Source organism: Lipotes vexillifer, unplaced genomic scaffold (assembly GCF_000442215.2).
Source record: "Lipotes vexillifer unplaced genomic scaffold, Lipotes_vexillifer_v1.1 scaffold564, whole genome shotgun sequence".
Lineage (NCBI taxonomy): Eukaryota > Metazoa > Chordata > Mammalia > Artiodactyla > Lipotidae > Lipotes > Lipotes vexillifer.
The window spans coordinates 48,961-66,783 of record NW_006787829.1 but is presented as its reverse complement, the minus strand read 5'-3'; the positions used below and the strand labels follow the sequence as shown (position 1 = coordinate 66,783).

The following is a 17,823-nucleotide window of genomic DNA, read 5'->3' as shown; positions in this document are numbered from 1 at the left end:
TTTTTTTTTTTTTTCAGGTCCATCTGAGTAACCCTCCAAAATCTGATGCTACAAAACTGAGATTTCATTTAAAAACAAAGTTGAACCATAACACTGGTAGTTATCTAATCAGTTAAGATTTTCAATCTGTTTACCCAATTTTTATTTTCATTTTGGAGATAAGAGCAGACTCAATCTTTAGAATCCCTAAACTTATCATTGTCAACAATTATTGTTGCTACCCTTCGCCTGTTGCATTAATTTTCTCCTTGATCCCATAACAAATTACCACAAATTGAGCAGCTTTAAACAATGCCCGTATATTATCTATAGGTTAGAAGTATTGGTGAGCTGGACTGTGTTTTTTTGCTAAGGTCATATGAGGCTGAAAACTCAACTTCACTATAAAAGATTGATTTATTGTATTTGTCAAGTTTTTCTTTTTTTTATCCTAATTTTAATCAAAGTATTTTGAATTAAGTAACATTTAAAAATTAATTTGAAGTTTTAAATGATGGGTAATTAATAAAAGCTAGTTTTATTCTCCCAAGACCTTAATCATTAGATTAATTACCTTCATGTATACACTTTTAAAAGTCTTTTGATTTATTTATTTTCTTGTCTGAACAAATTTGACAATTTCCCCAAATAGTGTGGTTTTGTGACATCACACTGGACTTCGAGTCTGGACATGGAGAACTGGCTTCATCCCTTTTACTAACTAATCAAATATTTAAGCAGTTACTTATCATAGATTCATCAAGTTTTGGTCTTAAAAGGAGTTTAATATTATCTATGCCAAAAAATTACTTGACTTTTTAATTATTATACAAAATCCCTGCCAAACTTTACTTGGATTCCTCCCATGGAATCTCATTTGATCTTTGGGCATCTCCATTATTAAAATAAAAAACAAAAACTTTCTTTATATTGAATATTTCTCTAGATTCAAGCATACAAATAAATTGCAGTACTTGAAAACATGCAGATTAAGCCTTATCCTCTTACTTTTGTCTCCTAACAGTTCTTCAAATGTTTGAAGATTGTCACCATGTCCATTTTTCTAGATACATATACATCAGTTTATTTTTTCCACGAGTTTTAACTGAATGACAGATTTTTCTTGGTACCGGGTATCTAGAGAGAAATAAGTCTCAGCCTTCATGAAATTAACATTGTCACCACGATTGGCTCATCCAACATTCTTCTCTAGTGGTTCTTTACTGGACCAGATCCAGAACTAGACACCATAATACTCTCCTACTACCCTGGCTCTAGAATCTGTATGAAAACCAAAGCGTTGCTTACAGAGGCGTATTTCGACCTCTCATCGTTAACCAACTTCACTATCCTGACTCAACGTATTCATCTGTTAAAGGAGCACATCAGTAACGTATTTCCAACTTTCCTTCTGGCTCTGGTATTCCAGTTTCCAAGAAATCTGGGTTAATCACATTCTAATTAAAGGCGATCATCTGTATTACAATTCTCAAACAAAGGAAATATCAGATATTGTATTTTCTGTTTGTGAAAAGGCTGAGAAGCAATATACACTTGATGTAAATTTTAATAGAACCCCAGTAAGCTATTTTGCACTTTCATTGTGTAATACATTTCCGTCACTAGTTATCATTCAAATATTCGCATGAGCCATTTCAGGTTTAACTTGTGCTTTGATAGTCTGTTCTCCGAGGCTGCTAGGAACTCCATATAAATAGAAAGCCCACACAGGCCGTCATCTCCAGTTCTTGCTTTTCTTGACAGTTATTCAAAGCCACTTCCTATCCCCTAACCTTTAATTTAACAGAGAAAGTCTGTCACAATAGAGCCAGCTCTGCAGGCGGCTTTGTCCAGCTCTGCAGGCGGCTTCCCCTTTGGGTCACAGAATGCCAAATTCTGTAACAGGCAGGTACACTGGGTATTGCTGTTCTGCAATTGTACAGAAGACAGTCTATTTACCAGTTGGAAGGAAATGGTTGTGTGTTTGCAATTCCATAGAAACTGTCTCTTTGACACTGAGGTGACAAAGGTGCTAGTTATGACCATGAGGTGGGACTCAAATATTCCCTGTTGAAAAAAAATCTAAAAAATCTTTCACTCATAGAGTTTAAGGAAAATAAATAGCACATGTGAACCCACAGATTATGTAAGGGAGCATAATCAACTGTAATCTAGCTCTCACATTATCTTTGTAGTGGGTTGGGTTTTATGTCACCAGTAGCCTTGGATTTTTTTTTGAAGGAGGAATCACTGTGTCTTTCTTCATAATGCAATTAACTTTTTAAAGACTTGTTCAGATGCAAGGAGACCTGCAGTGGCAAAGCTGGAACTTGGACCATGGTCTGAATCTCCATAACCAGAAGCTTGGGGAAAGTGTTCCACACTTCCAAATTATATGCGAACCCCAAAGACATATTCATGGGAAATCAAGTGAAAAAGGACAAAAATACTTCCTGAAATACCAACTCCCTCAGAGATGTGTGACGAAAGAAACGGAAGAACAGCTTCAGGGCTAACAGCGCATTTTGGCTTCTGTAAGAAACTTGCTTGCTTGCCTGCGGCGGGAAGAACCGGGTTCCTGATTGGCTGATTCAAAATTAAACAGCTCCCTCCCGCCTTGGGGACTTCCCGCCCTGTGAAGGGTATAAAAGCCTCGCCCGGCTGTTAGTCGGGGTCTCACTCACTTCTCTCCGAGTGGGACCCTATCCGGACAGTTTGTGTAAGCTTCTATACTTGTTACTTGTATAAATCCTTTGCTAATCTTTCTACTTGGTGTTGGTGATTCTCGGGTGTCCTTGGTTGGGACACGGGTCGCATTTACCGGGGAACTCGACTCCAGGCGTGTGGCTCCCGGACCACAACAGATGAGTTTATTTTTCCCTCATCCTAAATATCCAGCTACCAAATTCTTTTGTATCTAGCTTGAGGTGTTAACACCTCTGTCTTTTCTAGACAGGGAAAATCTGTTCTTCAAAAATGCAGATCTGATCACATCACTTTCCTGTTTCACACTCTTCCATGTATCACTAATGCACTCAGGATAAATCTGGGCTCTTTAGGGGAATGGACAGAGCCCTTTGGCTTAACCACTCACCTCCATAGTTCTGCTTTCATTTGGTCACATGCAGTTCCTTTAATTCCTGAAAAAGCATGCTCTCTTATGATCCTATGACCTTACAGATGCTATTCGCTCTACATGGAGAGTCTGTCCCACCTTGTGTACCTGACAGCACCATTTCTCATTAAGATTCAGAGGACGCCCTGCAATGCAATTTGATTCCACCCTTGATTTTCCTCACCAGCTATATGTGGTCCTTTCCCTCACTCTACTACACCTTATAAATACCATAATGATCTTGTCATAGTCCATGGATTATTTTGATACATAGTTGTCTAAGGATTAAACTGGAAACATGAGGACAGCGTAATTTTTCATTTCCCCAGCATAGTGCTTGAGAGTTTATAGCATCACTAAGTCAATTAATTAAATAACAAACTGTTTCAACCTCAATAAGTGGGCAACTCCAAACCTAATAAATCAGTAAAGCTTGGTTGTAACTATATTCTATAAACGAAGGATGACAATAAAGGGAGAATAAGCAAATAATAGACACTCTAAACCTGTGACAGCTACTGGCACAAAATTACTCATCCCAATATTTCCTAAGATACATCCATAATAGAATGAATAGGGTTGTTCTAAACAAGTGTTTCCAAAACAGTGATCTGAGTCTGAATCTGGCCCACAATATATTTAGTTTAATACGTCTAATGTTTCCCACTTTTAAAATTTATCGTCAACATTTAAAAATCAAGGTAATCAGGGACGTCCCTGGCAGTCCAGTGGCTAAGACTCCACGCTTCCACTGAAGGGGACGTGCATTTGATCACTGGTTGGGGATCTAAGATCCCACACGTCGTGCAGCATGGCCAAAAAAAAAAAAAAAAAAAAAAAAAATCAAGGTAATCAACATAAAATCTAGGTTTTGGGCATATTATGAAGAAAATGGAGGACTTGGTGATGCTGGACCAACATTTTCTCATGATGATCATCAAGGAGTTTAATAGGCAGTTAAGGACCTGCTGTCTCTTTTTCATGGTCCTGATCACCACTGTCTGTCCCTCAGCCCTATTGCAGGCTTATTTTATATTCCAGAGACACATGACTTTGTGAGCCCTGGACAATTTCTTCCACAGATATGATTTTAGGTTAAAAAGCAAGTAAACTACAGATACTGACAATAAGGACATAAATTATGCTCAGAACCATAGCTTATATATGATATTTCAATGCATTTTTCAGAGAGGTAGATTTACCCCAGAGTCTCTCATCCAGGTTATCCAATGAGCTCTTCAACATCCTCTCCATATTATTTATGACCTTGAAAGTTACATTAAACAGAGGAAGGTGATTTGCAATTCAAAACTGAAAGAAAATGATAGCTTATGATTGCACTCTGAAATGAACGAAGCATGTCCAGTTGGTTCAAAGCAGTGCACGCTGGAGACACTTTGCAAGCCAACTGTCAAACCTGCGTTTCACCTTAAGACTGACCTTGGATCGTGGAGGTGCTCGGATGTACCACTTGCAATCAACGGCCTCGCTAGCAGAAGCTTTGCCTTCCTTCATAATTTGTATAGACTCCACAATGCCTTCAGGGCCGCCCATCTCAAACTCACACACTAAATAACGAAATGCCAAACAAACATACAAAAATGGAGCTTGAGTAATAAACCGAAAGTATATATCGTAGCAGAAAACAAAGGCCTCTGAACAGTATTAAATATCTCTTTTACCAACCTGGTAATGGTTTCAAAACTCCAAGGTCCTTAAAGTCAGGATCTTAAAAATTGAGAAAAAGACAATTAGTCTTATTCTGCATTTATGACTTAAAATGAGGTTGAGTAAGATACCATTAAATTATTCAGGAATCTGCCTTATAAAACGTACCAGGGGAAATTAAATGATTAAATAAAAAGTGCATGATAATGTTAATAAGACTGAAATGTTAATTTACATAATGTAATATTATTACTACAGGATTTTTATCAAGAAGCCATTTTAAAAAACCTCCCCATGTCATTACTTCATCTAATAACCAAGTAAGAATCTTACTCATTTTCTTTACAATCAGACAACAGATGTTTTTGTAAAATGTATCCATAGATAATTCAAGGTTTGGGTAAACTTCCGTCTCTTCTAGATACAATTATTTTGTCTGATTACAGCCAGGGTAACATAAAGGTGAGCCTACTGGAGGGCTTCTGAGAATGTTTTCCTTGATAATAAATAGACATAAGGCAGACAGTTTTCCCAGCTCAATTTGTGGTCACGTTTGTGTTGGTGCCTTTGGGATCATGTGTGGTGGGCGACTTGTGATGTTGAGAGATGCTAAGGTAAGAAAATGCTGACTCTTATGATGAGCAGAATAGAACCATGGAGAACTGTGAGTCCTTTAAGAATATCACTGGGGCACTCACTGTACTCACCTCGCCTGGAGCTGCACTTCTCTGGGCTTCTTGCTCTTTTGAAACAATACACGTCGCTATAATCTCAGTTACTTTGAATTGATTTTCTCTTATTTATGGGTGAGAGCATCAGAGGCTATGATTTATCTTGGAGACACATGGTATTCAATATAAAAGATGATTGTGAATTTTAATTACTTTTTGCTACTAGGGTATTAGTGATAAATCAAAAATCTTACAAAGTTAGAAATGTTTCATAAGACACCACTCAGTAATGGTCTAGGGCTGAAATATGAAAGGGTAGCACTCTTTCTGGATAGAATTAGTCCTGGATATTAAGACCATGTGTGCGTGTATGTCCGTGTGTACCTAAGTGTGCTTCCTAGTGCATCTGTGCGTGTGAATGCACCAAATCCATAACCGCAGGCTGATTTTACTAGGGTACTTATCGTCACTACAGGTTTGGTTTTTTTTCTACTAAGTAAAGAAAATATTTAATTTTTTGTGTGTTTGTTTTTAAACAGCAATGTGCACTGATCTGTTGAATCTGAAAGTCCTGGATTGGCCCCCCTACAATTTAGTTATATCACCTATTTAGACTCACTTTATTGCAGGACACTATTAGAATACCAGTGGTAATAAATTTTGAATCAAGATACAAATTCCTTTGTATAAGTGTTTTGAAAACTGTTCTTTTGCTTTTTTGGAAAAGAAAGACAGAAAGAAATACCTGTATGCAATATCCATGAAAGAAACAGAAATGAGGACAACATAGTTTATTTGGATCAGGTCTCTTCCTGGCAGAGATTTTTTTCCTTCATCCAAATCAATGGATATTTGGTTATTCTTTCAAGAAATGTATATGTAATACCTACTATGTACAAGAAAAGAACAGTTTTGTATAGAATTACTCAGATTGGCTGTCACGGTTAAGCACTTTTATTGGTATTGAAGAGACCCACCCATCAAGCTTGCCTACCCCAGTTATCTGGATTCTTTATTATTTATTATATCCTTTTTACTGTTTTTCATAATGGTCATTATTGCTACTCACTATCTCCTTTTTGATGAGAATGCTTCAGCCTTGCATGGCTGTTGCTATGATTCTTGTGAGAACGTAGTTAGTATTCTATTCTCTAGCTTGAAGGCGAAGCTTTGTCAATTTTATAACTCATGCTAGACAACGTTGAGAGAAATTCCAGTTCCGAGAATTGAAAATGTATTTTTGTCATTGTATTAATGGTGAGAGCACTGATTGTTTAAAAAACAATCTTTAGGAAAAAACTCATTTCTGCAATTCCATTTGAATTAGGCACCAGTAATATCACAATCACAATAACACATGGCCCCTACGAACTGCAAAATAAACGACAGAAAATAAACGACACAATTTTTAAAAGCGGCCTACACTGAATTTAAGAATATTGAGATTGACTTATTGCTTCAGGGTGTCCAGGGCAATGACATAAATTATTATGCAGAAGCACAATGACCTTGGACTTAATAGTCATCTACTATTCTACAGCTCCCCAAATCTATTCTCCACTAAACAACCTGAATAAACGTTTAGAAATACAAACCAAATTATGAAATGCACCTGGCTTTCCATTGCCCTTAAGTTAAAGCCACAACTCTTTGTAATGGACTCTAAAGTCCTGTGTGTTCTTGCCCCAGACCGCCTGGGCCAACATACCCTAGACGCTAATCTCTGCTCTTTCCTCTCAAAACACACGGACCCTTTCAATTTCTACAACATTCTAGGCTGTTCTCATCCTCAGTAATTTGACCTTGCTCTTTTCTCCGTCTTCAGTATCTCTCCCCAGGGCTCTGCACCTGTGAATCTTTCTCATGGTTCAGTTCTTCGCTCAAATACCTCTGAGGAAAGGTCTTCTGGATGACCCTCTCCAAGGGTCATTGACTCCCACTTTCTTTGACTCCCATTTTCTTTTCTCCCTTCATGGTTTCTTTTTTTTTTTTTTTTTTTTTGGGGGTCCGCGGGCCTCCCCCTGCTGTGGCCTCTTCTGTTGCGGAGCACAGGCTCCGGACACGCAGGCTCAGCAGCCATAGCCCACGGGCACAGCCGCTCCGCGGCATGTGGGATCTTCCCGGACCGGGGCACGAACCCGCGTCCCCTGCATCGGCAGGCGGACTCTCAACCACTGCGCCACCAGGGAAGCCCCATGGTTTCTTTTATCACAATTATTTTGCCAGTTGTTAGCTTTTTATTGACCACCTACTCCCGCTAGACTATAAGGAAGTATGCTCTACAAGGGCCTTTAAGTCTATTCTTCCTCCCTTTATCCAGGACCAAGGACACTGCTTGGACATAGTGCGTGCCCAATAAATGTTATTGAATGATATTGAATTTACATTACGCCGACTTGACTTTCTTATATTGTTGACATATGTACAATGCTTTATACCTACACTTTTCCAATTGAGAGGCTCTCACAGGAAATCTATCAAATTAGGTGCTATATTCAAGACTGACCTCCTATTTACTAAACCTGCATCTTTTTCTTCCTGGCACACAGCTAACTATGTTTCCAGCCTCCCTTGCAACTGGGGATATCATGTCTAATGAAATGTGGACAAAGCGTTGAAGTTTACTTGAAGGCTGGGCTCACAAAAACTTCTTGAAAAAATTATCCACTCCCACTTTTGCTCTCCCCTGGTCAACCTCAGAAGGCAGACATTGACGACATAGAACCCCATCGGCTCCAATTCCTAAATGAATGTGTGGAGTACAGCCTTTTCCTGATTAGGCTAAATGAGCAAGCAGTAGTAAACTTTAATAATGTGAAATTACTGAGGTTTCAGATTGTTTGTTGTTGTTATTACAGCTATTATTCCCCTAACCCAGCGTTGTTCAAGGCTGAAGTCATGGTCAAGGGCCCCTAGGGTCCTTGAGACCCTTTCATGAGACCCAAAGGCTAAAGTGTTTCATAATCCTACTAAAATGACATGCTATCTTTAATTTTCCCTGCTATAATCCTTGTAACCCCATTTTTTGTCCGATACGTTCTAATTCTGAAATTTTGTCTTGAGCCTACATGGCAGCACAGCTAGAATTAGTACATTTCTCTGTCCTGTTTTATAAATACACACACACAGGTAAAAGTGTATGTATTATGAAATTTAACAGTATTTCCCCTGAAATACAATATATTTATAATATAGGTTTCTTACGGTGAAGGATGGACATCTGTCAGAGATGAAGGAGACTAAACCTCACTTTTCTCCATCACCATTTACACTGTCTATAGCCAACGTTTGAGAAAAGAATGAAACTGATATTTCAAAGCAGTCTCTTATTGATGGAAAGGAGAAATCTACTGTGAATCAAATGAAAAAGCTTCACATAAGAAATGAAAAGAAGACAAAAGCTATCTTTCCTTCAGCCTCATTGATGTCAATAATTTGCCCTATTGTGATTTAGGAAGAAAAATACTTTCTGGTAGTTTTATTGTGACAGTTTGATCGCAACATTATTTTGAGACAAATAATTGTTTGGGAAGTATTGAATATTTTAAATGTAGACGTTAATATGCTCTTTAAAAGCTAAAACTCTCTCAGTATTGTGTGTGCCTCTCCAGCCACTGTGACCATTTACCGTGTAAGATGCTTTGGTGGCTTTTGCATATCTAGTTTGAAAGCTATAACAGCTAATTTTCGGATTTTAAAGAGTTCATCACATTTATGGTTGAAAAATTCAGTTCTTTTTCTTTAATGATCGACCTCAAAATTATGCCACAACTGAACAAATGCAATAATGCCATTCAATAATGTCCTATTGCATAACAGTCAGCTAAATTTTAACATCTCTGAAACCTGGGAAAGAACAGATTTTATTATACTCTTGCTTCTTATTTAGAGTTTAGTTCATTTTCTTTGGAGTAGATCCTTCACTTCCATGAGTCAGAGAACTCTGTTATTCCAATTTCTTTTTCAGCATCGTTAGATGTTAAACTGTGCAGTTGGGTTGAGAAAGCAAGTCTTCTAATTTTCCTAATCAAGGTCTACAATGAGTCTTTAAATATTAAAAAATATATATTTTTTAATTTTATGGTGAAATAACACATGTTAATATAATAGTTGTAAAAGTATATGAGATAATGTTATATAATTATATAGTTATTACATATAACTTTTTATCTGGGAAAATTTTGAATAAACAAAAAATAATATTGCAAAACAAAACAAAATCAAAAAGCTAAAAGTCATTTGTTACACTTTTCAAATTAAAAATGACAGTCACTGAAACATGTTACAAAGTCGGTTATTGTATTGTATTGGCTGGAGAAGCACACATAAGACCTGAGAAACTAATAAAGCAATGCCTTTAGTCAGCTGCCATTGCTGAATGTCTACTGGTTGAAAAGTAGTTAAAAAAAAAAAAAAAGACAAACCCAGGACACCATTGCTTTCCAACCATATAGTAACTTGCTGATAGAAAGTTTTAGCTTTAAACAAGAAAACAGAGTTAATATCTTTCTACAGAACCTCACTTTTGTCTAACAGATTAGACAGATGTACAGACATGGCTAAGCTTGCTTATTTTCCTTGAATTCGTTCAGTGTCAGCATGGACCAATCATCACAGATCTTCTTTCATGAGAACGCTTGGCAACAAATGCAAGAAGTACTGAAATATCCAAATGTTGGATGACTTTTAAATCTTATGACATACTGAAACATCTGTGTTGACAGTTGTATTGATAGTGCAAAGGCAGTGGTGAATAAAACTGCTGATGCTTCACCCCGAATCAAGACAATGGCACCAAACCTCAGCTATTAGTATTCATTGTACAATTCATCTCCATGCATTCTCGGGGGTAAAAAAAACAATTTTACTTTAAAGTCTCCTTGATGAGGCACTCAAAATTGCTAATTTTTTAAAATGTAACATTTTGAATACATGTCTTTTCTGCAGGAAGAACGCAGTGATTCTGCTGACTTTTCTGCAGGAAGAACATAGTGAATCTTTTGACTTTAAGGAAAACAAATTGAAAATATTTGCTGCCAAAGATAAAATGCCACCTCCGATCAAACAAAAATGTATCCATCACTGTGTATCTGACAGTTCCTCATACTTAAATAATTTTTCAATGTGCTTGTTGTTTATGTGAACAAGTGTGCTTTTTGACATTGAATAATGAAATGTGTTCGCATTTGGAAGAGCAGCATATACCCGTGATCCAATAACTGTCATCTAGTGATGTTTGGTGTTAAATAATTATGCGTGGGTAAAAGAGGCATTTGAAGGGCAAAATACATTAATAGATGTTAATGTTAACAGAATACAAAAACTCCACTGATATAGTTTCACATTCCCCATTGCAACTAACCTTTAAGAAACTATCACTTTTTGAGGTTTGCGCTAGTATCCATCTGAAAAGGCTATGAAAACACTCTTCCCTTTTCCATCTACATTTCTCTGTGAGGCTGAATTTTCTTCGTATACTTCAACCATAAGAACACACTGCAAAGATGTAATGCAGAGGCACATGTGAGAATCTAGCTGTCCCCTAATAAACTAGACATTAGATTTACAAAAATGTGAAACCATGTAATTCCCCTATTATTTTAATATTTATTAACAGATAAGTTCACTTTAATCAGTCTTTTTAAATATGCTTTATGTTAACACATGATTGGTTTTCAGGGTAATTTTTCTATGAATTAATAAATAGCTATTTAAAATTTTATCAGTTTAAATGTCTAATATGATAAATATTGAATGATATAGCTAAAGAAGCTGAAGCATTTTGAGGTCTTCAGTATTTTTTTAAAAGAAGAAAAGGCTGGGCTTCCCTGGTGGCGCAGTGGTTGAGAGTCCGCCTGCCGATGCAGGGGACACGGGTTCGTGCCCCGGTCCGGGAGGATCCCACGTGCCGCGGAGCGGCTGGGCCCGTGAGCCATGGACGCTGAGCCTGCGCGTCCGGAGCCTGTGCTCCGCAACGGGAGAGGCCACGGCAGTGAGAGGCCCGCGGAACGCAAAAAAAAAAAAAAAAAAAAAAAAAAAAAAAGGTGATAGGGCTTTTGAGACCAAAATATTTCAGAACTTCTGCCTGAATGAACGCCATCTTTGAATTATGGGTAAATGCCTTCTCCCAACAAAAATCTAACTTATAATTTATTAACTCAGGACTGTGCAATTCATTTATTTTATATTCCAAGGAAATTTCCACAATGCTAGCCACATTGTAGTTGGACTTTCAGTAAATTATTGTTTATCTGATTAGATTATGACTAAATCAAAATCAGAGGCATCTTCATTTTACAAATGAACAAAACGGGGGTTCAACAACTTTAGAAAAATAAACTTGTTCTGATCCAAAACCCAAACCTAAAACTTTGAACAAATCACGAAGTAGTTCTGAAACATATTTTTCTTAGCTAAAATCAAGATGCTGGTTTAGGCTTTTTTTTTTTTTTTGTACGCGGGCCTCTCACTGTTGTGGGGAGCACAGGCTCCGGACGCGCAGGCTTAGTGGCCATGGCTCATGGGCCCAGCCGCTCCGTGGCATGTGGGATCTTCCCGAACCTGTGCACGAACCCGTGTCCGCTGCATCGGCAGGCGGACTCTCAACCACTGCGCCACCAGGGAAGCCCCCTGGTTTAGGCTTTTATAGCACAAGTGTGCCGTTATACCACGGAGCACAGTAGCGTTGCTAGAAGAACAGTTATGCGAAAATGTAATTGCCTGACGCGGCCATGTAACTATACCTGCAAAACCCTCTGATTATAGAAATCAACTTTGATACTTTAATATGTTTGCAATGCACAGCTCAACCACCTGACGGGCTAGTCTTAGAGAAAGATAATCGATAGTTTCATCAAATTTCCACCATCTCACACATCCTGAATTATGTCATGAGTTCCTAACGTCTCCACTTCTCATCTCTGCTTACTTTTGAAAGCCTGTAATGTCTGTACGCGTATCTTTATTAAATCAGCTTTTGCATCAAAACTAACTGTCCACTTCAATGGGAACTTTCCTGTCCTATTTTACCTGCCTTCAGTCCACCACTGTCGACACCTTGCTTCCTAGTCAAGATTGAAAAGCACTGTTTGTGGGTTTGGAAATCGGTGAACTGAATTTAAGATGCTGTTTGAAAAATCGATTGCAAAAAAACAAAAACAAAGACTTGACAGCGCAGTACTAAGATAGCTTGCATCGTCATAGTATCTTACTAATCCAATTTATTTCACTCTTCTCTAGAAGAAGCATCTTTCTAGTACAAAGTTCATAGCACAATTATTTTACGCCTCTTTTAAAGGATTACTGTTATCTATGACAATTACAGCTTCATACTGAGCTTACCTCCCTAAGGGTCTTAATGTTGGCATAGAGTTTACATACCGTGACTTCTTTTTTCCAGTTTAACATAACATTTATTCATATATGAGTTTTAGAAATCAAAATTTATGAGAATTTTAGGAGGGAAGCTTGCAAGCTCCATAAAATATGATTGACATTTGCATGGCCTGTAGAGATGTATTCCTTCCTTATTTTATTTACTTAGCTGTAATATATTATGTTTCCTCAAGATACTTGTATTCATAATTCTAAATATATTGAGAAAATATATTCTTTCTTATAAAATGAATGCACAGATGCTGGTGCTGGATTTTGCTTGTGCTCATATTAAATAGGCTTTTACAATGTTTGTTCTTGATAGTCACAAGACAATAATATTATTCTATGCAGAAAATATGTATCTACTATACAGAATAGAGAAAAACCTGGAGGGAAGGAGGGAAGAAAAAATCATCAGAAGACCAAAAGAATAATAAAGACAATTTTTAAAAAACTAGATCATCCAAAACTGGTGTTTGTATATTTGAATTAGCTATCATAGAACATATTAAATTTTCTGTTCAAAGGAAACCAGGGAAGTTCTTTATTGATGATTAGCAAACTGCTCCCCTGCCACCAAATTCTCTCAGAATGCCCTTATTCATTCATCCAGTAAGTGATACTGAGCGGGATCTCCTGGGCACAAAAGGCTTTCTGTGTCCCCCATTTCTGGATTACAGGAAATGGGCTTCATTCAGCCTCCCTGACCTTCCCTGAGTTCCAAGGAGCAGGTCCAAACAGTTGCTAATTAAGGAAGGGAGGGGATGCAGAGACCGGGGAGGAGCAGTCAAAGAAAAAATAGTGCAGCCTTGGGGCAGGGTCCTGGTTCCCCCTAAAAACGGATACACAGACCAATATCTTTGAGCTGTTTTGCAGATACAGAAACCCCTGCCAGGTGGGAGGAGTTAACGGTATGCTGCCCACAAGCCTGTAGACCCCAGACAGTTGGAAGCACAAGGCTGATGATGCTGATTCCCCATTACCTCACCACCATCCAATCAGAACAATGTCCACGAGCTGACCACACCCTCTTTGAACCATTTCTCTAAAGCTTCTCACTAACCCCTCCAGGTCGGGACACACAGTTTGGAGGGCATGAGTCTGCTGTGGCCCCCTTTGCCTGGCAAAGTAATAAAGCTATTCTTTTCTATTTCACCCAAAACTCTGTCTCCAAGATTTAATTTGGTGTCATGGTACAGAGGCCAGATTCAGCGTCATAAGGACTTCCTAAATCATGTGAAACCACAAATAAATGAGTCCATCTTCTGAACCACCTCCTTCACTAGAACTGATTTAATGGACATTTCTTGTTGGCACAACCGTGGTGCCAGCACTGTTAGTGACTAAAACACCTCCAATGTCCTCCTCTCTCTATCCATTACTTTCCATTTACTCCCTTCTCAATTACCTATTCACGTTTTTTGACATGCACAGCAAGTATTGTCTGGTAATCAGGAGGAAGGGTGGAACATTGACCATAGAAGGGCTTAGGGTAAGTATTTTGGCAGGTAGTATAAAACTGGATTTGAGGTTTTATGCCTAGAAGAGTCAGAACAGGAAATTACTTCATGAGAGCAATTTGAGAGTCTGGGAATAACTAATTGTTTTGGAACCTGAGGCAGCACGTGTAGCACATGGCTGCAGAGGAACAGAATCCTCCTGGCTCTGATATGCCAAGAATTGAAAGCAGGGGTGGCACCACAAGTTGTGTGTGTGCGTGGTGAGGAATGGCATTATCCTACATCAGTATCTTTCATCCCACTTAAGTCACTGTATGCTAAATAATTACATCACTGAAAATGAAAAAATTAAAATATTTTATTAAAATATTACATTTTCTCAATTTTATTTAAAAATATAAATGCAAATATCCTGAAAAAGCCTTATAAGTTACAGCTAAGTAAATATACTACGGATACATAAAGTGGTACAAGCCAAGCAAATTTAGCTTCAAGGCAAGACTTTTTTGTGCTTCCAGTCAATTTGATGAGCCTTAGCCCCTTCTAAATAGAACTGGAACAGCCTCTAACTGGAAACTTTGGGAGTGTCCTCTGTTGGTGCCCCTGGCAAGAACACTAGAGTTTTTATGCCAGGCACTAGCAGTGCCCATGGGCAAGTAGAGACATAATGGGACTAGAATAAAAGAGAAAATGCAAAAAGCCAAGAGCTGGCAGTGGCAATCAATTGGTGTGGGAGCATGCAGGAGGCTCCTCCTGATAAATCCCAGAGAAGCCCATGGAATGACTTGGACAGGCTGAATTTCTGCCAGTCTGGACAAGGCGCTGAAGTTATCTTGTTGTGTCTTTAAATGTAAGTGTGTTCTTATTTTTAAGTCACAACTCTCATCTCCTTTCACCAAGGTCAGTATCTTTGCGTTCTAGCTATCCTTCTGCTCTTCAAATCCCAAAACCCGGCCACACACTTTAATATAAAAGCCATGGGCAATGCGTGGTGATGTGGAAAGATTGAGATTAGAAGGGCACAAAATGATATGCCAGTCAAATAATAAAAAACCGGAAAACTATAATGATATTCTATTAAACAAAATGGACTTAAAAGAAAAACCAAAATATAAAATCAAAAGGTAGGGTAAATATTAATTTCATCAAGAAGAATTCACCAGAAAGTTTGATGATGTTGAACTTGTATTATGTAACAACAATAAGGCTTCTTTCTAAGAGATTAGGATAAAAATATCAACTGGGCTTGGGATGAAGCAGAGGACTCACAAATATCAACTAGATAATGGATAGGATACAGATTTCCTAAAGTATAAAGTGATGTGTAAATATAAGTTATCTTATCCATGTACAGTTCAGAATTTTAGCTCCTGGGTGAAAAATGGATGAGAAATACCTGAAATATTATTTTTATACACCTAAAATATTATTGTGCTTCTAAAACCGTTATTTACAAATTAAATACCATTGCTGTAGCTTCATTGTATATTCTTCACACTGCAATTCTTTCTGTTAGAAAGTATTTAACTTTGGGAAGCTCATCTCACTATCTCAAATGCCTGAGATCAGCTGGAGAATTTCAGCAGAAAAGACATAACATAATTCTTACTGAATTTTTATAAACATCCAAATAATGCTGGATACCTGGTAAATTTCCAGATATCCATTTTCCCCTTAATATATAACAACATAGACTAGGTACAGAAAGCCCTTGTATGTCAATTTAGCTCAAAAATTATATCCAAATTTTAGATAACAGTAAAATTGAGCTGATCTAAATATGTATGAAGCCATGTAAGAAAGCAGTGTGTCTAATATCGCAATTGGCAGTTTCAGAGGTCTACTCTTAGGTGTATGCAACTATCTGGAAACTGAAAAGATCATCACTTTTTTGCATTCTCCACTAGCAAGTAACATGGTCCATTTTAAGTCTAGGGGAATTAAACAGTTACAAAAAATTCATAATCTTTCCATCTCCATTTCTCACATCTCTTTTCATCCCCCTGATACACATGTCCCCAATATCACAGTGATTCTGCAGCTTTCAATGAGTGTCTGAAACCAGTGTTTTTAATGAGTATTTCACTTGAGAACACAGGTGATCAGAGTTGGGTACCTAGTTTTGAACCACTTGTTAAGAAAGTTAGACTAGCGCTCCCTAAACCCCTCCATCTCTGAGAAAGAGTTGTTTCTCAAAAGTGTAACCTCCATCTTGGGGAGAATTACAGATGCTAGAGCCCCAGGCAGAGCTGGACTCTCAGGATCCATTCGGCCCCCAAATCTATCATTTCCTCAAGACTGTAAGAATTAAGTTCATTTTCAGCCTATATCAAGCACAAGTTGAAGTGTTCATTGAAATATGTCTTAGAATTTTTAATAATGCTATACTGATATTTCTTTCCACTGGTATTTAAAAATCATTTGTGTAATTGTGAAAATAGTGTTGCATTATAAAAACTGAAAGTTTGTTTGCCTTTAGACTACAGTTTAAGACCCAGCTCTTTATTGAGACAGTTGCTAAATCTGCATTCCCTTTGCTCATTTTTCTTTCAAGTATAAGAGCACCTAAAGGATTTCATTAGGAGGTGTGAAAAATAATCCATGGTTTTCCCAAAATCATGGTCTATATCAATATAAATCAATATCATAAATTTTAGGTTGGAAGGAGAGAATTAGGTCTCTCCTGTTTAGTCAGAGAGTACGATTGATGAGATCCCATTAGCTTTATTCCCTTAGACTTTTCATTTTATCAATCATTAGCCTTCTCATGATTCTCTGAGCTGAAAACTTCAAAAACAAAATTAACTTGACTCTTTCACACTGTTCTTTCATCAGCAAGATACCAAGAGCTTTCAATTATTTTTGTAAAATCTCTCACTACCACCCTCCTTTTCTAGCGTGCTATGATCTCAGTCCCAACCCTTATCACCTTAGCCCTAAGGCTTAGGGCATCAGAATCTCAACCAGCCTCTGCCTTGGTCCCTCCTTTATCCAGTGCTTTGCATATAATTTTTGAGCTAAACTAATGTAAAGTGCAGAAGTAAGTCCTCCCATATGTGGTCAAATGATTTTTGACAAGAGTGCCAAGACGTTTGAAGGCGAAAGGACCATCTTTTCAACAAACAGTGCTGGGAAAACTGTATATCCACATGCAAAATAATACAGTCTGACCCTTAACCTAACAACATATACAAAAATCAACTCAAACTGGATCAAAGACCTAATGTAAGACCTGAAATTAGCAGCGTATAGTACTCTTCAGGACAAACTGCCCACAATGAGTTAATCTGAAGAAAATCACTCCTGCTATAATTATTTCCCATTATTTGTTATAAACCTTATGGCCCAGGAGAACTTGAATTTAGAGGTGAACGAGCAGGTGAGGAGAATAAAATGAGAGTGGGCTAAGGATCCACTTAACACGTGGCCATCACCAGGAGGTCCTACATCATGGGGTATGAAGTAAACATAGGTTTACCACTCTGAGAAGCCCCACTTCTCCCACAGAGCCCTAGAATTCCCATTCTACAATACCAGGAATCACCAGGAATGC

General features: G+C 37.8%; 1 protein-coding gene across 2 annotated transcripts in view; it reads right to left on the bottom strand.

The window, feature by feature from the left end:
* Nucleotides 1-17,823, bottom strand: part of NETO1 (neuropilin and tolloid like 1) — a 93,035-nt gene that overhangs the window by 34,662 nt on the left and 40,550 nt on the right. For both annotated transcript variants that reach the window (XM_007460860.1, XM_007460861.1), the window contains exons 5-6: nucleotides 4,781-4,822; nucleotides 4,535-4,662 (exon numbers count right to left, since the gene is read on the bottom strand). In XM_007460860.1, the coding sequence (XP_007460922.1) occupies nucleotides 4,535-4,662; nucleotides 4,781-4,822 (170 nt within the window). The remainder of the gene's footprint in view (nucleotides 1-4,534; nucleotides 4,663-4,780; nucleotides 4,823-17,823) is intronic.